Source organism: Bos mutus, chromosome 3, assembly GCF_027580195.1.
Source record: "Bos mutus isolate GX-2022 chromosome 3, NWIPB_WYAK_1.1, whole genome shotgun sequence".
In the NCBI taxonomy this organism is placed as follows: domain Eukaryota; kingdom Metazoa; phylum Chordata; class Mammalia; order Artiodactyla; family Bovidae; genus Bos; species Bos mutus.
The window spans coordinates 64,565,891-64,590,641 of NC_091619.1; the positions used below are offsets into that span (position 1 = coordinate 64,565,891).

General features: G+C 39.4%; 1 protein-coding gene and 1 long non-coding RNA gene across 18 annotated transcripts in view; one reads left to right on the forward strand and one right to left on the reverse strand.

The window, feature by feature from the left end:
• Nucleotides 1-8,495: 8,495 nt before the first annotated feature.
• Nucleotides 8,496-21,733, reverse strand: LOC138987237 (uncharacterized). Its single transcript, XR_011463692.1, has 3 exons — nt 14,760-21,733; nt 13,594-13,703; nt 8,496-12,182 (listed from the first exon to the last, which is right to left on the reverse strand). It is a non-coding gene; the product is annotated as an uncharacterized lncRNA (long non-coding RNA).
• Nucleotides 21,734-22,237: 504 nt separating this feature from the next.
• FUBP1 (far upstream element binding protein 1) overlaps nt 22,238-24,751 on the forward strand; it is a 34,051-nt gene continuing 31,537 nt past the window's right edge. For 9 of the 17 annotated variants that reach the window (XR_011463690.1, XR_011463691.1, XM_070367809.1 and 6 more), the window contains exon 1: nt 22,238-22,471. Coding sequence is in view for 15 of the 17 variants with exons in the window: in XM_070367809.1 (XP_070223910.1) it covers nt 22,352-22,471 (120 nt within the window). In the remaining 2 variants the exon portion in view is untranslated. The remainder of the gene's footprint in view (nt 22,472-24,751) is intronic. The other 8 variants (XM_070367823.1, XM_070367818.1, XM_070367819.1 and 5 more) reach the window with 2 other exon arrangements.

Consider the following 24,751-nt stretch of genomic DNA (forward strand, 5'->3'; position numbering starts at 1 on the left):
AAAAAAGATAGGAAGGGAATTCCCTGGAATTCCAGTGGTTAGGAGTCTGAGCTTTTACTGCTGAGGGCCCAGGTTCGTGGTTGGGAAAGCAGGATCCCACAAGCCACCCTGGGATGGCCAAAAAAAAAGATAAATATGTGAAGTGATAGATGTATCAATTAGAGGGGAGTAATAGTAATCCTTTCACAATGTATACATATATCAGATTTTCACAATGTACACTTTAAATATCTTACAATATTGTCAATTATATCTCAATAAAGTCAAAAATCAAAGCATCTCATTTTTCATCTACAAAAAAGGACTTTTTTGTGAGGATTTTTTCAAATACTTTACTTTTAGGATAAAGTAGTGGGAATTGTTCTGTTTACACACGCTCCCTCAGTATATGCTTTCACAATGATAAAAAAGCAACACTGGGAAATGAGGAATTTATGTGATTTTTATTCTTTTCTAAAGTTTCTCCTCTCACAGGTAGCTAGGGAAGGCATCATGCTGCTGCTGCTGCTGCTGCTAAGTCGCTTTAGTCGTGTCCGACTCTGTTCGACCCCATAGACGGCAGCTCACAAGGCTCCGCCATCCCTGGGATTCCCCAGGCAAGAACACTGGAGTGGGTTGCCATTTCCTTCTCCAATGCATGAAAGTGAAAAGTGAAAGGGAAGTCGCTCAGTCGTGTCCGACTCTTAGCAACCCCATGGACTGCAGCCTACCAGTCTCCTCCGTCCATGGGATTTTCCAGACAAGAGTACTGGAGTGGGGTGCCAAGGCCTTCTCCGAGGGAAGACATCATAGTCACCTGGAAAACTTAATTGGCTGGTCAGAGAGGTAGTCTGTGGAAAAGTGAAACCAACAGCTCCTCAAGGTAAAACAAGCACTAGAGAGAAAAAAAAAATGATGCAGGAGAGGTAAGGCAGGAAAGGAAAGGATAAGCTGCTGTTTTGCCAAACTATTAGACTCTGGCAAGAATGCAATAAGCTGATTATTTAGCAAGTTTGTTTAGCTCTCCAACTGTTTATAATTCAATAAAATGATTTATTTTACATTTAAAACAGTACCTAACCTTAACTACAAAATATCTTTATGGGGTGCATCTGTAAAGGCATAAATAATTAAACCACTGCCATTGTGGAAACTAAAATATGATTCAAAGACTTCACTGAAACCTAGCAAATAGTACTAAGACATGTATAAAATAAGCCATTCTATAGTACTCACCAACTTTTATAAAACTAGGCCATTGACTGCCTAACTCCAAATACAATGAGCCCAAAGTACTGCAATTGCTTAAAGGAAGAGAAAGAAGTAGGATTTCAAGAATAATTTAATTTTAAATGGACTGGATTTAATGTTTGAGTTTTTAATATTTTAATATACAGCCTTTTTATTTTCTAGGCTAAAGCAGCAAGTCAAGGCAACTGTTCAGTTCAGCTCAGTCACTCAGTCTTGTCGACTCTTTGCGACCCCATGGACTACAGCATGCCAGGTTTCCCTGTCCAGCACCAACTCCCGGAGCCTACTCTGGCAACAGTTACTGAAATCAAAACAATTTTGGTCATGATCCCTCCCCTTATAATATAAACATAAAATAGTACCTACTGTATATTGCTGCTTTCCCCATACAGTAGCAGAGACTGTGGCCCATGTGTGGCCCTAAAGAGAAAATGTTTGCCAACCCCTGCTTTATATAAATTATTCTTTGACTGGAGGCAGAGGGCAAGCTAAAACAGCAGTGAACACAATAAAAGTCTATTAAATCTAGCAAATTTTAAAAAACAGTTTTCACTATAAACACTTAGCTTATAAAATGTCAGCCTGGCTGATGGTAAAATAAAACTTGTAAACTAAAATTCTCAACCTGGGCATGTTTGCTAAAGGGAACATATAAGAAAACTTAGGGTAGTGAGGTGAGATGTTTATCAGAAAAGGGGCACATATTTTAGAAGTTTCACAATACTTTAATAATTATACCTCTATATTGTCCAGCTTGATCTAACTCATCAATCCTAGCCATAAATGAAAAGTCAAATTCATGCTATCTCATTATTTACCAGTTACATTCTATAAACTTGCATAACACTGAATTAGCAAATACTGAATCATTGCCCCTAAGGGAAATGCTGCATTAAGTCAACTCATCAACACATAACCTTTTTTCACGTGTGTTCCTGTATAAAGACTGTTTATTACAAAACTGAACTCATGGTCAAATAGCACTTTAACTCCTACCTGAATGAAGCTTATTTTAACACATGTATTCCCTCCATAAGGCACATCACACCTTTCTTGTGCTTAGTGGGAACATCAGAGAGCACTTCAGTACATCACTGAAATATCTCTTTAAACAGTAAAATTTTTTTTAAAAAGCACAAAAATGCAAAAACACACTAAATACACTACAAAGACCTGTTCATGCGAGCTGAAATAAGGTTAAGCACCGCCTTACTGGAAATCAGCTGTGAACATAAGACTCAAATTTTTTTTGCTGCTCTGCTCATGTACACGCACATGGAAAGCACCCTGAGTACTAACTTCAGGGTTATAAATAAATTTTAGTGAGTGCTCCAATTTCAAGATAATGAATATCTTGAAATATGGATAATGAAAGATCAACTGTGTAATGATGTACTACTTCTGATAATCTAAATTATGATCAGTTAAAAATTATTTTTAAGCAACAGCAAAATGAATACTACATAATCACCCAAAGTAATGTCTTTAAAGTAATATTTCTTTAGTATGTATAAATCAAGTGATGTGTATGTGTATTTTCCTCTTCTCCACAGTCAGCTTAGTACTGCTTTGAGATTCAATCTCTAATTGAGCAAATCAGACTCCCAACTTGGGTTAGGTTCCTCTGACCACAAGTTTCCACATTTTTCTCAGTATCTATGTAACCATCTATATGCCGATACCCTACTCACTGGCTTATAGCCTCCCTACAGTGCTGGTTTTTTAAGAACAATTTTACTAGTATAAGGCCTTACTATACATTGCTGTTCAATTAACTTCTACTGAGCAAACAATTCAATGAAATGAGAAATTACAAGGACCTAAAGAAAGGCAATGCCAAAGAATGCTCAAACTACCGCACAATTGCACTCACAAGGACCTAAAGAAAGGCAATGCCAAAGAATGCTCAAACTACCGCACAATTGCACTCATCTCACACACTAGTAAAGTAATGCTCAAAATTCTCCAAGCCAGGCTTCAGCAATATGTGAACCGTGAACTTCCTGATGTTCAAGCTGGTTTTAGAAAAGGCAGAGGAACCAGAGAGCATCTGCTGGATCATGGAAAAAGCAAGAGAGTTCCAGAAAAACATCTATTTCTGCTTTATTGACTATGCCAAAGCCTTTGACTGTGTGGATCACAATAAACTGTGGAAAATTCTGAAAGAGATGGGAATACCAGGCCACCTGACCTGCCTCTTGAGAAATCTGTATGCAGGTCAGGAAGCAACAGTTAGAACTGGACATGAACAACAGACTGGTTCCAAATAGGAAAAGGAGTACGTCAAGGCTGTATATTGTCACCCTGCTTATTTAACTTCTATGCAGAGTACATCATGAGAAACGCTGGACTGGAAGAAGCACAAGCTGGAATCAAGATTGCCGGGAGAAATATCAATCACCTCAGATATGCAGATGACACCACCCTTTTGGCAGAAAGTGAAGAGGAACTCAAAAGCCTCTTGATGAAAGTGAAAGTGGAGAGTGAAAAAGTTGGCTTAAAGTTCAACATTCAGAAAATGAAGATCATGGGATCTGGTCCCATCACTTCATGGGAAATAGATGGGGAAACAGTGGAAACAGTGTCAGACTTTATTTTTCTGGGCTCCAAAATCACTACAGATGGCGACTGCAGCCATGAAATTAAAAGATGCTTACTCCTTGGAAGGAAAGTTATGACCAACCTAGATAGCATATTCAAAAGCAGAGACATTACTTTGCCAACAAAGGTCCGTCTAGTCAAGGCTATGGTTTTTCCAGTGGTCATGTATGGATGTGAGAGTTGGACTATGAAGAAGGCTGAGTGCCGAAGAATTGATGCTTTTGAACTGTGGTGTTGGAGAAGACTCTTGAGAGTCCCTTGGACTGCAAGGAGATCCAACCAGTCCATTCTGAAGGAGATCGGCCCTGGGATTTCTTTGGAAGGAATGATGCTAATGCTGAAACTCCAGTACTTTGGCCACCTCATCACTGGAAAAGACTCTGATGCTGGGAGGGATTGAGGGCAGGAGGAGAAGGGGATGGCAGAGGATGAGATGGCTGGATGGCATCACTGACTCAATGGATGTGACTCTGAGTGAACTCTGGGAGTTGGTGATGGACAGGGAGGCCTGGCGTGCTGCAATTCATGGGATCACAAAGAGGCGGACATGACTGAGTGACTGAACTGAACTGAACTGAAAGTATGAAGACTATGATATAAAAAGACAACTGGGTAAATCTGATAGAGGTAGAATACACACAATTTACCAACCAACTTTATATGGGGAATTTGTAAAGATTTTAGATTGCCCTGGTTTCTTCTTCATCTTCTTTTTGGCCATGTGGCTTGCAGTATCCTCCCCAACCGGGGATTGAACCCAGGCACCATCTGTGAAAGCCCAGAATCATAACTATTAGGCCAAAGATGTGTAATGTTGGGCTACTAGTGAAAGTATAGAATATAGGAAGAGTAGATTTGAAGAAAAAGATGAGTTCCATTTAGTTGCCTATAACCCCTTCATCTATGCTACTTCTATACTTGGAAAATTTTATTGCCTGATAAAACTGCATTCCTAAGTACTAGCTGTGTTGGAATAACTTGTTCCAACTATAATGAAAGATCATACAGGGCAATGTTTATTTACTTTTTGACTTCCCAAAACCTGGCACAATATTTAATTGAATTTAATGTGGATGAAGATGTGCAGGAGACAGCTGGATATTCTAAACAGGCTTTTAAAGGAAAGAAGTCTTCGCTGGAGATAAAGATTTAGAAAAGATCATAACACAGGTGGTATTTTAAAAGATTAAAAGAATCACATTTGAGGGACTTCCCTGGTGGTCCTTGATTAAGACTCCCCCGTCCAATGTGTGTGTGGGGGGTTCAGGTTTGATTCCTTGTCAGGGAGCTAAGATTCCACATGCCTCATGACCAAAAAGCAAAACATAAAACCGAAGCAATAATTTAACAAATTCAATAAAGAGTTTAAAAATGGTCCACACCAAAAGAATCTTAAAAAAAAAAAAAATAACACTTGAAAGAATCACAGACAGAATACTTTGGGATACCAGTATTTAGGGGACACATCAATAAAGGGGAAAAAATGAAAAACACTAAGAAGTCGCACTCAGAGATCAACCAGGTGAGAGTGGTATGGCAGACAGTACTGATTATGAACCAAACAGCCATTCCTATCTTCTTCCTGGAAAACAGATATCTAGTTTCCTCCAGAGTAATGAACCTTCAAGAAAGGTTGATGCCTCCCCCTGGCTCCTGGGGAATGACTAGTGGTTAGTCTAAGTCAATCATGTAATCACATTTCCTTTTGCCAGTGACTGGTGCACAGGTGGCCAATGAGATGCAAGGGAAATGCTCTGGAGGAGATTCTCTTCCCTATGAAGAGATATCTACCCAAGAGAAAACCCAGCACTGCCTTTCTGCTTTGGGATAATTAAAATATTGTGCCTGCTATTTTACAACCCTGAAAGTAAACATCTGTGACACAGTGAGAATGCTAGAGTAAAAAGAAAGCAAGAGGCTGGGTTGCATCCCTGAACCAATATTGGGATCATCTATCATTGGCCTTATTGTTAAAGAAATTGTTACTTGGAGCTGAAAACATCTTGATATCACTTGATATCATGGGTGTCCCAAAACCAAAAGGAGGACAGTGTTTCATGAAGGATACAGAAAAGTCAAGAAGGGTGACAGAAAAGTACCCACAAGAGTGAGAATGATTTTGGTTTCAGTAGTTATAACTAATCATGGTAAGCACTCAGTCCTTAACTATGTGCAAGAATTATTCTAAAAACTTAATACATATGAACTGAACAATAAGAGATATGAAAATGAAATAGTAAATTTAAGCTTTTAAAGATAATCTGAGGGAAGGAGAGAGACTTGTAATAAAGTAGGGATAAGGAAGGATTGGGGCTTCCAGGTGGCACAGAACCCGCCTAACAATGCAGATATGAGAGACATGGGTTCAATTCCTGCCTTGGGAAGATATGCTGGAGGAGGGCATGGCAACCCACTCCAGTATTCTTATCTGGAGAATCCCTTGGATAGAGGAACCCGGTAAGCTACAGTCCACTGGATCACAAAAAGTCAGCAAATAATTGAAGCTAAAACTTAGCAGCAACAGCAGCAAATAAGTTAATTTTAAGATAGTCAAGAGAGGAAAAAAACAGGAAAATGAGATATATAAAAATACATACAAATACGTAAGAAAAGAAATAATTGCGTAAGTCAAGTCTCAGAGGAGAGAGGAAGGTTTGAAATAGAGGAAATTGGAACAAACTCAGAAGTAAAGCTCTAAGAGAAAATAAATAAGGAAAAAATCATAAATCTGAAGGCAAGAGGATTAGGACATCCACAACTAAGAAGCTAAGAATAAAAGTAGGGCATCTGATGCAGAATGATGGTTTGACACAGCAGTTATGGGAACTAGGAAGGAAACTAATCAGAAACATGTAAAGGATTACTAAGTCTCACTGAGGACCCAGCCAAAACCAGAAACCATAAGATGAATCAACATTCATTTCTTCATAAACATTTTAAGGATTTTCCATATGCCAAGGCACTTTCCTAGGTGTTGGGGATAAACTGAGAACAAAAATTCCTGCCTCATGTACTTTACATTCTAATGAAGATATAATTTAAAATATTTTTAAAATACTATATGGAATATTAGATAATGGTAGGTACTAAGGAAAATAAAGTGCAAAAGGGAAATAAGAGAATTTAAATTTTAGATGGGGTGGCCATAAATGGCTTCACCAAGAAAATAACGTTTGCACTCTGACCTGAAAGAAGGGGAAAACAATATAAATATGGGGGGGTAGAACAAATACGGTAGAGGGAAATTTCAAGTACAAAAATCTAGAAGTGAGGGAATGCCAGGAATCTTTGAGGCTTGATTATTTAAGAATGGTGGGGTAGGGGATTTCCTTGGTGGTCCAGTGGTTGAGAATCCATTGACCAATGGGGAAGACAAGGGCTTGATCCCTGATCCGGGAAGATCCCACATGCTACAGTGCAACTAAGCCTATGAGCCTCAGCTACTGGGCCTGTGGCCTAGAGCCTGTGCTCTGCAACAAAAGAGAAGCCATTGCAATGAGAAGCCCGCACACCACAACTAGAGGGTAGCCCTCACTCACCACTAGAGAAAGTCTGCATGCAGCGATGAAGACTCAGTGCAGCCAACAATAAATAAATTAAAAAATAATTAGAGGGTAGGAGTGGTGAAGGAGTTGGGAAATGGTCAGAGAAATAACAGATGCCTAGATGGTGTTGAACCTTGCAGGTCACTAAAGACTTTGCCTTGAATTGAGGGAAAGTAAGAAGCCATTGGAGAGTTTTATGCAGAAAAATGATGGGATTATTCTGGCTTCTAGAATGCAGAAGGACGGTAGGCAAGGATGGAAGACCAGTTAAGAATGTATTACAATAATACTCCAAGTGATTTCGTCCATGATATAGTAGTGAAGGTCCTATTTTATTTTAGAAGTAGAGTCAGGATTTTCTGGTGAATCAGATGTGGAATGTAAGAGAAATCAATAATGACTCCAAGGTTTTTCAGCTTCAGTAAATTAAAAGAACAGAATTGTTATTTACTAAAATAGTAAGATAGAAGAGCTAGATGAGGAAATTGGAGAGTTTAGTATCGGACATGTTCAGTTTAAGATGCCAGTTAAACATACAAATGGTAATGTCTAATAGGCAGCTGGATATAAGTTTGATATTCATAGGGCTTCCCTGGTGACTCAGAGGTTAAAGCATCTGCCTCCTGTGCAGGAGACCCAGGTTCAATCCCTGGGTGGGGAAGATCCCCTGGAGAAGGAAATGGCAACCCACTCCAGTATTCTTGCCTGGAGAATCCCATGGGCGGAGGAGCCTGGTAGGCTACAGCTCATGGGGTCGCAAAGAGTTGGACATGACTGAGCGAGTTCACTTTCACTTTCTTTGATATTCATAGAGGCAGTACGGAGGGAAAACAAAAAAACCAGTAGAAGTGAACTTTAAAACCTCGAGACTGAGATGCATCTTCTGAGGCTGAGAGAGAGACCCTAACTTATTAGTAATAGTTACTGTTAGTACTATGTCTGTAAATCTATGACTCTCTGCTTGGACCCTTTTTTTTTCTTTTTGCTATCTACATTCACTCTAATAAAATAAAATTAGAAAAAAAAAAACAAAAAACCTCGAGACTAAGGAGATTATATTAGAGTGAATGTAGATAGCAAAAAGAAAAAAAAAGGGTCCAAGCAGAGAGTCATAGATTTACAGACATAGTACTAACAGTAACTATTACTAATAAGTTAGGGTCTCTCTCTCAGCCTCAGAAGATGCATCTCAGTTATTCAAAGCCAAGTATGATACTTGCTAGAGTAAACCAGTGATTCCGATCTGATCAGCACAAGGTTAATCAGTCAGCATCTGGAAGGAGGTGGAGGTAGAAGAAAGGTCTCCTTGCTTTTATTATTTTAAAAAATTTTATTGGAATATAATTTCTTTACAATGTTGTATTAGTTTATGCTGTTCAGCAAAGTGAATCAGCTATTTTGTTGTTGTTGTTCAGTCACCAAGTTGTGTCCAACTCTTTGCAACCAGTGGATTGCTGCACGCCAGTCTTCCCTGTGCCCCACCATCTCCCAGAGTTGGAGAGCGATTCATATATGTATATATATACCCCTTTTTTGGATTTGTTCCCTGTGCTACACAGTAGGTTCTCATTATTTATCTACTTTATACATAGTATCAATAGTGTATGCATGTCAATCCCCATCTCCCAATTCATCCCTCCCCTCTTCTCCCCCTTGGTATCCATGTTTGTTCTCTGTATCTGCGTCTCTAGTTCTGCTTTGTAATTAAGATCATCCATACCAATTTTTTCAGTGGTTTCGTTGTTTTAAAGAGAAGAAACTTTTTTCCACTTTACAATCATGCCTACGTAACACTGGGAACTGTGACAACCATTATGCAATCATGAGGTGCACTAAGTCAAATGCTGAGGATGGCAGAGGGAAAAAATGAAAAAAAAATATATATGGATACCTGATATATTATTGAGCTGCTAAATCAACCAGCCCAAGAGTAACTCTGCATCTAAATTTTTTAGTTATTATTTAGTAATGGTTTTCATTATTTACAGGCAATTGTATATGGTTACCAAAATCTCATTTAATTTTTGTAACAATCCTTAGAGCACAAAGAACAAAATGAGACTTGAAAAAGATTAAACATGGCCAGGTTAAATAACTTGACACATAGGTAGCAAATGATGAATTGAAGCTTATCTAATTCCAAAATCTTTTTCAAGTGATTTAGAGTGGATTTTAAACAGTGGATATAACTGAAAGACAAAGGGCAGTGGGAGTTGGGAATTCCTGGACTGGCAAATAAAACCAGGAAGTAACAAAGACTGAAAAAAAAAGGGAAGTGTCAAAAGACAAGAAGAACGGAAACAGTATGTTAGTGAAGAGTCTAAAATAGTAAGTCTTTTTAAGAGAATACTGGAATGGAAGGCTTTTATTGTTTGAGTGGTCTGGATGAAGATTAGATGTAGACTGTACTCATAGACTGTAGCTATGAGTAGGAGGAAATTGCATTTTGAGTGGTCAAGGACTGAGTAATTAATAGCATCTACTATGTGACGCATTATTTTCTGTACTTGGGTACAGTGATGACTAGACCCTGTGGAGCTCACACTATGGGATGAAACACTGACAACAAATAAACAACTAGAACTTTGGTGTGTACGCAGTTTTGGGCCCTACAGTCAGAGGCACTCAGTGGTATCTGATTTTTTATGAAGTTCCCTGGCTTCCAACTGAGGCCTTTACTCAGAATTACAAACAGAACATTATACTCAGGGTTACAAACAGAAAAACTTCTACCTCTGTTTCATTGACTATCTAACGCCTTTGACTGTGTGGATCATAAGAAACTATGGAAAGCTCTTAGGAGATGGGAATACCAGACCATTTCGCCTGTCTCCTCAGAAACCCGTATGTGGGTCAAGAAGCAACAGTTAGAACCCTGTATCGAACAACTGACTGGTTCAGGATTGAGAAAGGCGTATGACAGGGTTGTCTGCTGTCACCCTGTTAATTTAACCTATATGCTGAGCACATTAAGAGAAATGCTGGTCTGGATGAGTTTCAAGTGGGAATCAAAGACAGGCGGGAAAAACAACAAGAACCTGACATATGGATGATACATGAAATCATAAGACAACTGCTTCTTGACAGGAAAGCTATGACAAACCTAGACAGTGTGTTGAATAGCAGAGACATCACTCTGCTGACAAAGGTCCATATAGTAAGGCTATGGTCTTCTCACAACCCTATGTAGTCACATATGGTTGTGAGAGCTGGACTATAAAGGAGGCAGAGCACCAAAGAACTGATACCTTCGAATTGTGGTACTGGAGAAGATTCCTGAGAGTCCCTTGGACAGCATGATTAAGGGAAATTAACCCTGAATACTCATTGGAAAGACTGATGTTAAAGCTGAAGCTCCAGTGTTTTGGTCACCTGATGCAAGAGCCAACTCATTGGAAAAGTCCCTGATGATGGCAAAGACTGAGGGCAGAAGAAGAGAGTGTCAGAGGATGAAATGGCTGGATGGTATCACCAATGTAATGAATATGAACTTCGGCAAATTTCAGGAGATGGGAGGGGCAGGGAGGCCTGGCGTGCTGCAGTCCATGGGGTTGCAGAGCTGGACACGACTGGGCAACTGAACAACAACAAACAAAACACAAGAATTAAATGACAATCAGGATGACAAAGACTGGCAATTATGTAATTACTTAAAATAATTTTACATCCACTAGGAAATCAATATTTAAATAATGAATGATCGTATCTTCTCCCATTCTGACTCCGCAATACACTGCTTAATAAACTACAGTCTATTCTTTTCCATTCCTTCAAAGTTTTTTTTCTTTTTTTCTTTTGGCTGCATCTCACTTTTATGGGATTTTAGTTCCCTGACCACAGATCTAACTCAGGCCCCCAGCAGTGAAGGCACCAAGTTCTAACCACTGCACAACCAGGTAATTCTCTTTTTCAGACTGATGTAAATAACTACCTACAAACAAATAAAGAGTCCTTCCAAAGTGATTCAGTTTCATTCAACATTCACTCACGAGGGTAAGGATATTTGTCTATTTAGTTCACTACTGTATCTCTGACACCTAGAACAATGCCCAGCATTTTGACTAAACCGAATAAATTAATAGATTAATAAGTAGCCACTAGATGCCAGATACTACATTCATCTCAAAAGTAAATACGACATTTCCTGCCCTTAAAGAGTATACCATTTAAAGGTTCTAACTAAAATAAAATTTCTTGATCTTTACTTATATCAGAGTACAGTTTAAAAAGCAAGTTGTTAAGACTCAAAGTAATATCTATCCTGGATAAAAGGAATTCACTGTAGACTTCATATGTTTTTAAATTTAGAAAATAAACTACCATTCTATCTTGAAAAGTTAGTATTTCTATCATTAGGTACTATAATATATAATGTTATAAAGAATATTATAGTTAAGTTACAGGAAAATAGTAATTTCAGATACTTTTAAAGATTTTATTCCTTATTTTCCTTCTCCAGTCCTTTAAAAGTACATTTTTTAAAAAATGAAGTGAGAATATCAGTTAATATGAAGCAACATAAAAGAACAAACAGAATCAGAAGGCAAATTCCAAAGAGATCACTGCTATAAATAGAGATGTGGAAATGTCAGGACAGAGAAGCAAAGTTCCACTAAAAACAACAACAAAATTGTATGCCAAATGAGTTTTATATCTCATACCCACACATCTTCAGTTAAGGACTTCACCGGCAAAGATTCTCCATCTTCTAATTATCTTAAAAAGTAAATGTGAGTAAAGGCAGATGTCCTAATTTTAAAAACCAAGATGTTTTTGGTTCTGCACAGATTCTTCTTTCCATTGTACCTAAAAAGCAGAAAACCTCTATCTGAAACTTAACCCAATCACTGCTGCTTCGAAAGAGAAGTTATTTCATGTAATAAGCAGCACTGGATAGGAATCTAGTCTTGCAATTAATTCTGTCACTTTGTACACAGCACTCAAGTAGTCTGGGTCACAATTTCCTCCACTATAAAATGAAAGAAATGGACTAGATGATTCTCAACATCTTTCTAAGTTCTTAGAAAAAGTTTGAGTGAAGATGCTGTTCAGCACTATTTAGCCTCAAGGGGCCCCAACATTCATAATCATATTCAACAATTTGTTTTTAGCTCTGGCTTGGCAGGAAAATTATAAAAATTATTATTACACATAAAACTCAATTCAATAAGTATTTAGGCTTCTACCAGCAGAAAAGTGTAAGCCAGATGGGGCAAGCCAAAGAATAAGATGCAGTCCTTAACCACAGCCCTCTCTTATGCAGAGGGGAAACTAGATAGGATAAGATCTCTGAATTCAGAACATTTACTACAGTCTATCTGGGGAAACAAATTTTAATTCAGCCTCCTCACGCAAATACTTATTAAATACTTTTTTGTATAAAAGTCAGTTTTCAAACTATGATGAACGTAAGAATCTAAGATGCTTTTTTCTTTTTGGCCATGCCCCATGGCTTGTGGGATCTTAGTTCCCTAACCAGGTATTGAACAGGCCAGTATCAAGTCCTAACCACTGAACTGCCAGGGAATTTCCTTAAGATGCTAATTTTTTAAAATGTGTATTTCCCAAAAATATAAGTCACTAGGTCCAGATGGGGCTCAGGTATCCACATTTTTCAAAAAGCTGATAGGGTTTAGAAACAGAAAATGTTTCTAGAGCTTGAATTCTTAAGATTATATGCCTGTAACAACCAGAGGGCAAATTGCAAGGCATTAAAAATAAGCAGAAGTCTGATGGAGCACGTAGACTTTGTATTCCCGTGGTTCTCTAGTGTGGGCTGCACTTTAAAAATCAACATTTTTACAGTTTTTACAGATACAGATATAGACCAGTTAAATCAGAATCTCTGGGAGTGGTAGTTGGGGCTCAGCCCTAACATTTAAAAAAAAATCTCCTGTAATCAATTGCAGACGACCATTGAATTAAAGACAAGATCATTGGAATTGGTCCTGAAGAGTCTTAACAGTCTAGTTAGTGATACGTACTACAAATACATAAACCCCTTGAACAATATATTTGAAAAATAACACAGCATCATCAAATATACAGGTGTATACACACACACACACATATACACACACACACCATAAAGCACTATGTTCTTTAGTAAGATATATTACTAATCCACCAATGCAATCAGCAATACAGAAAAACAAGCTTCTATAACATACAACACATGTTCTTTAAATTCTGTAAGTAATCTAAATATTTTTATTACCTTACATTAAGAGCTGCCTTCCCATGAAGAATTTTAGCCTACATCTTGATAAAAACTAACGCAAATATTTTAAAAATCCAAGTAAGAAATGACAACTTGTGACTCATACCCTAGAAATTAAGAGAGATACATTTCATTACTTGACTTTTTAATAGATTCTTTTTTTTCCAAGTCAGGCTGCCTGAGTTCAAATCTCAGCCCTAACATTTATTAACATGTAACCTTGGGCAAGTTAGTTAACTCATCTGTACCCCAGTAAAATGGAGATATTAATAGCACCTACCTCATAAAGGCATTGTACAGATAAATGAATTAAACATATGTAAAGCACTTAGAGGTGCCTTCCCAGGTAGCTCAGCAGTGAAAAATCTGTACACGGCAGACATGGGTTTGATCCCTAGATAGGGAAGATCCCCGGAGGAGGACATGGCAACCCACTCCAGTATTCTTGCCTGGAGAATCCCATGGAATGAGGAGCCTGGTGGACTACTGTCCAAAGGGTCACAAACAGTGGGGCATGACTGAAGTGACTGACCATGCACCCATACAAAGCACTTAGAAGAGTGCCCAGTATATAGCACTTTAGAGTGTGTTTTGCAGTAAAGACACGGGAAAAGACATAGTCCTTACTATCATAAACCTTACAATATAGTGAAATGTAAGTAAACAATAAATGATATTATGGTATTATTACCATGACATGGTACATGAGAACAAATAGGAATCTTTAAATTTTAGAGTTTTATACAGGTTTTTTGGAAAAATGGAAAATTTTCAACAGACAACAGTGAAATAAGAGGTGAGGAAGTGTTCCTGACAAAGAGAAAGATATGGGTAAAGGCCCAGGGCTCTGCAGTTAAGAATAGGTGGGAATGACAAGGATGGCAAAAGGCTGGATTTATGGCAAATAAATGGTCATCAGCAAAATCCTAGAGGATCTGTCAATCCGCTAACAGCCTTTCAATCAAGACATGCTATTAAATCTGACATCCAAATCAGAGAAGAAATTTCTAAAAACTGAGGGTGAGATGATACTTCTGAGAGAGAAAACAAAAATCACTATGTAAAAACATATGACTTAAAATTTTTTTTTTACTTTTCAAAAACAGATTAAACTGTTCTCTCTTTTTAGTATGCTGGTAAAAGGAAGAAGTTATGTGACTTACCAAAGGGCACATGGGTTGGACCTGAGTCTAGATAGATCCTCTCGGACCAAGTCCAGAGTTCTTTTCACTACATGAAGCTGCCTCCAATTTCAGACACTAGTCAAAACGTGGTTCTCCTCAAAGTTCCCAAGTTACCTTTGTGTTAACAACTTTGTCCTTTAAAATAAAAGTATTTCCTGATTCCATTCACACAGTCTGAAATAGTATCCTACAAACTCAATCAGAAAGGATACACAAGTCATTAAGACCAATAATCAAATACCCTAAAACAACATTAACCATCAAATACCTTAAAATAACACTGTGGACCACTTATTTCAGTTTGAATTGGCCACTTTCTTCCTCATATCTAACCTGAATCTGTTGTGACTGTGCACTCAGAAAGTACAGGCCCGGTTCCAATGACACAGATCAGAAGTTATCAGATCCTTTTGGCTAAGAGTTGTTTGGATGTAGGTGATGGATAATAAAAGTGAGGCAAGAAGTCTACAATTTTGCCACTCAAACACCTATCCAAAAAGCCATAAAGGACTGTTTTTCTTCAGGAGCTATAAAAATCTGTTAATATTTCACACAGATTTAACAAATTCAATAGTGGAAAGACTTTTATAAGCTTAAAAACACTGAATTTGTTTCATTCTAAGCACAAAATATGAAGTATTAATTTCTATGTTGACAGTGACTATAAAATATAATTCAGCTGAACAATTAGCCAATCTCTTAAAGCACAATAAACAAGTTTTAGATTATTAGCTATTATACACCCATTTTTAAGATGATTTACATTAGGCAAAGGGAAATGAACTTACTAAAGAAAAGTCTGATTTCATAAATTATAATGAAATTATCTACAGCTTCAGTTCAGTTCAGTCGCTCAGTCGTGTCCGACTCTTTGCAACCTCATGAATTGCAGCACGCCAGGCCTCCCTGTCCATCACCAACTCCCAGAGTTCACTCAGACTCACGTCCATCGAGTCAGTGATGCCATCCAGCCATCTCATCCTCTGTCGTCCCCTTCTCCTCCTGCCCCCAATCCCTCCCAGCATCAGAGTCTTTTCCAATGAGTCAACTCTTCGCATGAGGTGGCCAAAGTACTGGAGTTTCAGCTTCAGCATCATTCCCTCCAAAGAAATCCCAGGGCTGATCTCCTTCAGAATGGACTAATTGGATCTCCTTGCAGTCCAAGGGACTCTCAAGAGTCTTCTCCAACACCACAGTTCAAAAGCATCAATTCTTCGGGGCTCAGCCTTCTTCACAGTCCAACTCTCACATCCATACATGACCACTGGAAAAACCATAGCCTTGACTAGACGGACCTTTGTTGGCAAAGTAATGTCTCTGCTTTTGAATATGCTATCTAGGTTGGTCATAACTTTCCTTCCAAGGAGTAAGCATCTTTTAATTTCATGGCTGCAGTCACCATCTGCAGTGATTTTGGAGCCCAGAAAAATAAAGTCTGACACTGTTTCCACTGTTTCCCCATCTATTTCCCATGAAGTGATGGGACCAGATGCCATGATCTTCATTTTCTGAATGTTGAGCTTTAAGCCAACTTTTTCACTCTCCACTTTCACTTTCATCAAGAGGCTTCTTAGTTCCTCTTCACTTTCTGCCAAAAGGGTGGTGTCATCTGCATATCTGAGGTTATTGATATTTCTCCCGACAATCTTGATTCCAGCTTGTGCTTCTTCCAGTCCAGCGTTTCTCATGATGTACTCTGCATAGAAGTTAAATAAGCAGGGTGACAACATATTGCCTTGATGTACTCCTTTTCCTATTTGGAACCAGTCTGTTCTTCCATGTCCAGTTCTAACTGTTGCTTCCTGACCTGCATATAGATTTCTCAAGAGGCAGGTCAGGTGGCCTGGTATTCCCATCTCTTTCAGAATTTTCCACAGTTTATTGTGATCCACACAGTCAAAGGCTTTGGCATAGTCAATAAAGCAGAAATAGTTGTGTTTTTCTGCAACTCTCTTGCTTTTTCCATGATCCAGCGGATGTTGGCAATTTGATCTCTGGTTCCTCTGCCTTTTCTAAAACCAGCTTGAACATCAGGAAGTTCATGGTTACAAGCAAAGTACAAGTGAGTTTGAAGACTGAGTAGATCCAGAACTAACTCACATATAACCAAGTCAAAAGTCATTGGTTATAGTTTTCCACAAGTCAGTTGCTATTTCAGGATCCTGGCTTTTACAAAAACTAAGATTTGAACATAGATGTTTAATCCAAAAAGTGTATAGAAGTTGCATACCATGGATCATCCTTTCCTATTTATGAAATGTGCTGACGTGTGTTCAGTGGCTTAAGGTCAGTGTGCATGCTAAATCACTTCAGTAGTATCTGAATCTTTGCAACCTCATGGCCTCTAGGCTTCCAGGCTCCTCTGTCCATGGGATTTTCAGGCAAGTACAATGGAGTGGGTTGACATTTCCTACTCCAGAGGATCTTCCCGACTAAGGAATAGAACCCACATCTCCTATGTCCTCTGCACTGGCAGGCGGATTCTTTAACCACTGTGCCACCTGGGAAGCCCCAATTATTAAATACCAGAAGACAAATTCTACATTTAATAATGCCAATTTCCATTTGATAGTATTTCCTGGTTTCTGAAGTGCTCACAGTGGTATCTCATTTGAGGATACCAACACAGATTATGATCCTCATGTAGATGAGAAATCTGAGACACAGAGGCTAAGTTCACTTGACCAAGATAACAGAGTCAACCAAAATGTGGAAGTGGATTTTTTTCAATATTCATTCATTCAACAAATATGTAAGCCTACATGTTAGGAACTAGTCAATGGTAGAGACAGACAAAGTCCTTGCTATACAGGAGTTAACATTCTAATAGAAGAGAGACAATAAACAAGTTAACACCTACAACATAATACAATTTTCAATCAATTCTATAAAGAGAACATGGTAATTGGAGAGCAACTGCAAAATGGCACAACCAGAGGTCAGAGATGGTCTAAGGTGACATCTAAGCTGAGACCCAAATGACGAGGACAATTCATCCATGTGAAGGTCCGTAAGAACATCTGAATCAGGTAAAGGAAAATGCAAATATAAAACTCTAGAGGCAGGAATGATCTTGGGCAGCCAGGTGGCTCAAGTGTTTAGATAGTAGCCTGATCATATGGAGCCCATAGGCCATTCCAGGAGACAGGATTTAAAGTACAGCAGGAAAGACATAGGTAAGACTATCTGACTGATGTTTTAAATAAAGCTTTTAAGCCCCTATATGAAGAAACAATTATAATACAATTAGGTACAGGCAACTTTGAGCTTCAAAAGTACTGTTAATGGTCTGTTTCTTGGAGACTCTTCTTGGAAAGTGGATGAACAGGTGCTTGTTACTTTTGAGAACTTACGTATATAACTATATACTTCGCTGTACAAAATTTCATAATTTTTAAAAGTAAACTGAAGAAATGTTAAGGGTAGAAGCAGAAAATCTAAATGCTACTATAACAGCCCAGGACTGTGGTGATGGTAACTCAGGAGCAGTGGAGGTAAAAAGTAGTGGCATGTAGAAGGATGGTAAATACATCTTCTTGAAGGAAAATCAGGGACGGCTATTAAGGCTAACCGGTGGTCAGGAAATGGCAACCCACTCCAGTGTTCTTGCCTGGAGAATCCCAAGGACAGGGGAGCCTGGTGGGCTGCCGTCTATGGAGTCGTACAGAGTCAGACACGACTGAAGCGACTTAGAAGCAGCAGCAGTGGTCCTCACTGTGGAGTGATTTTGCCTCCCAGGGGACAGCTACAGTATCTAGAGACATTTCTGGTTGTCATAATTGGTATGGGGGGGTATGTGCTTCTGGCGTCCATGGGTAGAGGCCAAGGATGCTGCTAAACATACTACAATGCACAGTAGTGCTACAAAGCAAAGCATCTGGTCATAAAGTGTCAACAGTGCTGAGGCTGAGAAATCCTGGTCTTGACTGATTTCAAATGGTGTCCATCCTAGAATATCCATAAAAAAAAAAAAAATATCCATACTTCCAGAAGACTTCACCAAAAAAAAAAAAAAACCTAGAAATGGAGGTCTTTAGTTATTTTTAATATTTCAGTTCAGTTCAGTCGCTCAGTCATATCTGACTCTTTGCTACCCCATGGACTGCAGCACGCCAGGCCTCCCTGTCCATTACCAACTCCCGGAGTTTACTCAAACTCATATCCATTGAGTCGGTGATGCCATCCAGCCATCGCATCCTCTGTCGTCCCCTTCTCCTCCTGCCCTCAATCTTTCCCAGCATCAGGGTCTTTTCAAATGAGTCAGCTCTTTGCATCAGGTGGCTGAAGTATTGGAGCATCAGCTTTAACATCAGTCCTTCCAGTGAACCTCAGAACTGATCTCCTTTAGGATGGACTGATTGGATCTCTTTGCACTCCAAGGGACTCTCAAGAGTCTTCTCCAACACCACAGTTCAAAAGCATCAATTCTTCAGTGCTCAGCTTTCTTTATAGTCCAACTCTCACATTCATACATGACTCCTGGAAAAACCATAGCCTTGACTAGACGGACCTTTGTTGACAAAGTAATGTCTCTGCTTTTTAATATGCTGTCTACGTTGGTCATAGCTTGTCTTCCAAGGAACAAGCACCTTTTAATTTCATGACTGCAGTCACCACCTGCAGTGATTTGGAGCCCAAAAAAATAAAGTCTGCCACTGTTTCCCCATCTATTTGCCATGAAGTGATAGGACTGGATGCCATGATTTTAGTTTTCTGACTGTCGAGCTTTAAGCCAACTTTTTCACTCTCCTCTTTCACTTTCATCAAGAGGCTCTTTAGTTCTTCTTCCCTTTCTGCCATAAGGGTGGTGTCATCTGCATATCTGAGGTTATTGATATTTCTCCCAGCAATCTTGATTCCAGCTTGTGTTTCATCCAGCCCAGCGTTTCTCATGATGTACTCCGCATAAAAGTTAAATAAGCAGGATGACAATATACAGCCTTGACGTACTCCTTTTCCTATTTGGAACCAGTCTGTTGTTCCATGTCCAGTTCTAACTGTTGCTCCCTAACCTCCATACAGGTTTCTCAAGAGGCAGGTCAGGTGGTCTGGTATTGCCATCTCTTTCAGAATTTTCCAGTTTGTTGTGATCCATACAGTCAAAGGCTTTGACACAGTCAATAAAGCAGAAATAGATGTTTTAATATTTAGAGATAACTAAAATTGTGGTATACATAAAATCTCTTTGGAGGTAAATTATAGCATTCTCTAACTATGTCAATAAGGACTAACTGGTGTATGTCTAATTAATAAAGTATTAAAAAATCAATTACTGACTGCCATTTATTGGGCAGACTTTCTCAAAGAACAACTGAAGAAAGTCTATTTAGCAATACCACCCAACACTGTTTTTAGATTTTCTTATCGGTTAAGCTTAAATCTGTAGCCCAACACATGCACTGCTTTTCCAAATACAAATTTCCCCTATATCGAAATAGATGACCATGCTGCACACTGAAAAAGATAATCAGAGCTGTAAGATGGTAGGAAAAGCTAATAATAAGAGAATGATGGCCCACGTGTACTGCGTGCATGTAACTGTTATCCGACTTATTTTGGGCCTTGAGCAAGTGGACACGTTAACTTCAGATGTAACAAAGACTGCAGCACATATTTCTCTCAATTACTGTAAGACTAGCAATGGAAAAAGTATGAAACTTAAAATTCAACATTCAAAAAATTAAGATCATGGCATCCGGTCCCATCACTTCATGGGAAATAGATGGGGAAAGGATGGAAACAGTGAGACTTTATTTTCTTGGGTTCCAAAATCACTGCAGACAGTGACTGCAGCCATGAAATTAAAAGACACTTGTTCCTTGGAAGAAAAGTAATGACAAACCTAAACAGCATATTAAAAAGTAGAGACATCACTTTGCCCATAAAGGTCTGTATAGTCAAAGTTATGGTTTTTCCAGCACCCATGTACGAATGTGAGAGCCGGACAATAAAAAAGAACTGATGCCTTCAGAACTGTGGTGCTGGAGAAAACTCGAGAGTCCCTTGGACAGTAAGGAGATCACATCAGTCAATCCTAAGGGGTATAATCCTGAATATTCATTGGAAGTACTGATGCTGAAGCTCCAATACTTTGGCCACCTGCTGCAAAGAGCTGACTCATTGGAAAAGACCCTGATGCTGGGAAAGATTGCAGGCAGGAGAAGGGGATGACAGAGGATGAGATGGTGGGATGGCATCACCGACTCAATAGACATGAGTTTGAGCAAACTCCTGAAGATGGTGACCCACAGGGAAGCCTGGCGTGCTGCAGGCCACGGAGTTCGAAAGAGTCAGACACGACTGAGAGACTAAACAAAAACTTTGAGAACTGATTCACTGAACACAAAATACCAAAGTTGGTAAAGTTCATTTTACCTCATTCTTTGTTACCTAAGCGGAAAAAATGGGGGCAGGGAGACAAAGACAATCATTGTAATAGACTCCTAAAGCATTGTAATGTGTCTGAAACTATTACTACTGAGTCTAAACTACTACTACTACTATTGCAGTAAATTATGCGTGACGATATGCTCCAAAAGGAAATTACCTGGTAATTGAAGATAACAGAAAATACGTAACAATAACAACCTAGTTCCCAGATGACAATAAATTACATTTGAGTTCTCACAGGTTTGGGACAGTATTTCTAAGAAGCCAAGAAGCCACAAAGAATTTGTCAAGAAATGGATGCTGTTCATAACTATAAGGACCTCAATAAAACTGGCCATGGTTACATACGACATTAGGTTACTAAGTCCGGCGAAAACTACATTTTAGGAACAATCACATTTCTAAAAAAGAAATGAGCAATCATATCGTCACAGCCTCATCCAAAATATTTACACAAAACCTTTGTAAAATCAACTCTAGAACTAAGGCCTCCAGCCTGAATTCATACCCAATTGTGATAAAACTCCAAACTGACAATCTAGAAGTAAAATACAGGGACACTTCACTACCCTGAAAATCAGGCCGCGTTGCCGCTAGGCCGGGCGGACGTTTTCGGCAGCATCACCTCGCGGCGGCCGGGGCGCGCTCTCTCCCAGGCGCACTCCCGGCCGCAGCGCTCTCGAGACACTGTTGCGCCGCCGTTGCGCCTGTCGACGTCACATGCTTCCCCAAGGATACAACAGAATGACCCTCGGTGGAAAATCCACCCACTCTATTCCCTGAGGCGGCGGCCAATAAGACACTACTCCATTCCTCCGGGCTTTCAAAAATTAAAGCGAACCGCAGTCGCCCCTCGAGTCTTTACCCACCACCAAAGTGGAAAAATCGTACCACCTTAGCCCAAGGATGCACAAAGAGGCGGTGCCAAAGTAAACCCCATTCTCGCGAAATATAAAGACAATTCTCGCGATGTCTCCTCGCCTTTTTCTAGCCTCACCCCCTCAAGCCAGCGCGTTGCCTCAAATCGTCGCGAGATTTTCTTCTCTTAGTCTCCGCCCCTTTACGGCACGATGGTCGCACAAGAATGCGATACAGGCTTGACGGCCGCCATTTTCTTTCTTTCTTAGCAGTTGGCTGAGAGGTCACTGGGAGGAATCGGTAGCGGCCACTGTAGTGTAGGCATGGCAGACTATTCAACAGTGCCTCCACCCTCCTCTGGCTCAGCCGGTGGCGGAGGCGGCGGTGGTGGTGGTGGAGGAGTTAACGATGCTTTCAAAGATGCACTGCAGAGAGCCCGGCAGGTAAGTCTGGACCGCGCGGCGGGATCCCGACAGCTCACGGTAATTGGCCGCTGGCGGAGTAGGCCGCTACTTCTTCGCGCGTTAGGAAGAGGAAAGAAGTGCCCTTCCGGCCTCTGAAATGTGAGAAGACTCACGTTTCTCCACGTTGGTAATAAGCTGGAATTCGGGTTTTGTATTCTTAGTGTATGAGCCACTTTGAACCCCAACGCATGCTCTGCGAAGATGGGTTTAGGTTATTCTCCCGCTTCTGCGGTACTCGCGCTTTTTTCTCCAAGGAGTTAGCATTTCCTTTTCTTCTGAGTGAACATCCACTTACATGGGATAAAGCGCGCGTAGTTTTACACAATAGTATGGAAGCTTCTAGTAATGAGTTTGGGAAAGGACTAGGACTGTAGGAGCCATAGTAAGGGAAGGGACCTGTCATTAAAGCAGTCTTTAGAGCTTCCAGCCCATTCGAACTCTCCCGCAGTTAATCTTTCGGTATCATTCACTTTCACACATTCAAGGAAGAGAATTAAGGGAGCACTAGTATCCCGGGCTGGAATCCTTCCTCAGGGCGGGATTTACGCGTGTTCTATGGCTCCTTCCCTCTTCTCAAAATGGCTTCAGGTCGTTCATACCCGAAGTTTCAGTTTGAATCTGCCTCTCAGTTCGGAGTCGTAAACTGACCAGGACTCTTTGTATTACGTAGGTGCGTACATTTGCCTTGAAGGCACTTCTTTCCCAAACGGGAGCTGTTGAAAAGAGGTAGTAACGTTGTGCTCTAGGATTTAATTTGAACTTTACCTTCATGTAATTTTCAAATGTATTTAGTCGGTATGAATTTGTGTCTAAAGCAAAAGTAAGAATCTTTGTGATTCGATGCTTATTAGATGCTAGACATTTTTGGAATACAGTGTTAAGCTAATGGTAATCAGAAATCAATTTTGTGGTATGTTTTGATAACATTAGGAGTTCACTTCATTAACTTACTTTTTAACTAGTTGGATTAAAGGATCATTTGACTCAAAATCCTTAAATCTGTAGTGATGTAGCATACGGCTCATATTTTTATAATGTGAACACATTATAAATAAAAATGTACCTGTACTTGTTTATAACCATAAATTTTCCAGGTAGTCAACAGGGGGATACCATTAACACCAATTATTCGATTTGTTTACCTAATTTTTATTTACTGTTTTTGAACTTGTTTAAAATCGTGACTGAAACGTTAATATAATGACAGCAACACTGTTAGAGGGGTTTTTAGAGAAGACTCAACCGAAATTAATTTATTCAAGCAGCATATTGAATCAGTTTGTTCCATACACTATACTTCGATACTGGAGACTTTTTAAAATGTGTTAATTGGATTTTTTGCTTTCTAGGAAGCCATGATATAGTCAAAGAACCAAATGCAAAAGAGTAGTAGTATCTGATAAATGCTTTCAAAGCGTAGACAAGATTTAGGCACTGTTAATTCGTCCATTTGTCCTGTAAACATTTATAGAGTTCTGCTGTGAATCAGGTACTGTACACATCACAAGGGAGTGGGGTACCCTACTGCCAAAGGACTGATATTTTAAGCAAGGCATTAAAGAATGAGAGTTTGACCAGTGGATAAAGAAGCAGCATGCACTAAGGTATGGGGGTTTGGGGGAAGATGAGAACCTGAGTGAAGTCATTGGAGATAGGGTTGGGTGGGGAAGGAGGGTGGAAAATGAGGTGAGAAAAAGTGAAGGTGGATACCAAGTTAGAATGCTTTTTTAATATAGAAATTGTCCTCAAACTATGAATTTCTTGTCCTTCAATAGAGTTTACAAGTGTCTTTGCTGTGATTTGATTATTTCTACAGAATTGATCTTAAATCTGATATTCTCAAGTTTAGCATTCGAGTTGAATTGCCCCTTCTCATGGTATCTGAGAATGCTTCCATATATATTGGTTGTAGCTGTTTGTCTGATTATTCAGGTGTGGAGTATAGGGAAAGGTGTTTGGGTTTACGGAACAAGTTAGGTTAATATTTGAACTACTTTTTTCCTTATTTATATTAAATGGATTCTGAATTGTATTTCCAAAATCTCCATCTAACCTTAAGTTTCTTTTCTTTGTCCAGAGTATTATGCTATGTTCTTTGGAAGGAAGAGGTATAAGAACAGCTTATTGCCTTCAAAGAGCTACATACTGGTGGGAAATCTATTGGCATTTCAGCTGCAGTTCTTTGTTATGCGGGAAAGCAGAACAAATGATTAGGGTCCCTGGACCTATCTAGTTAAAGCTAGTAGCATTTACTCCAGC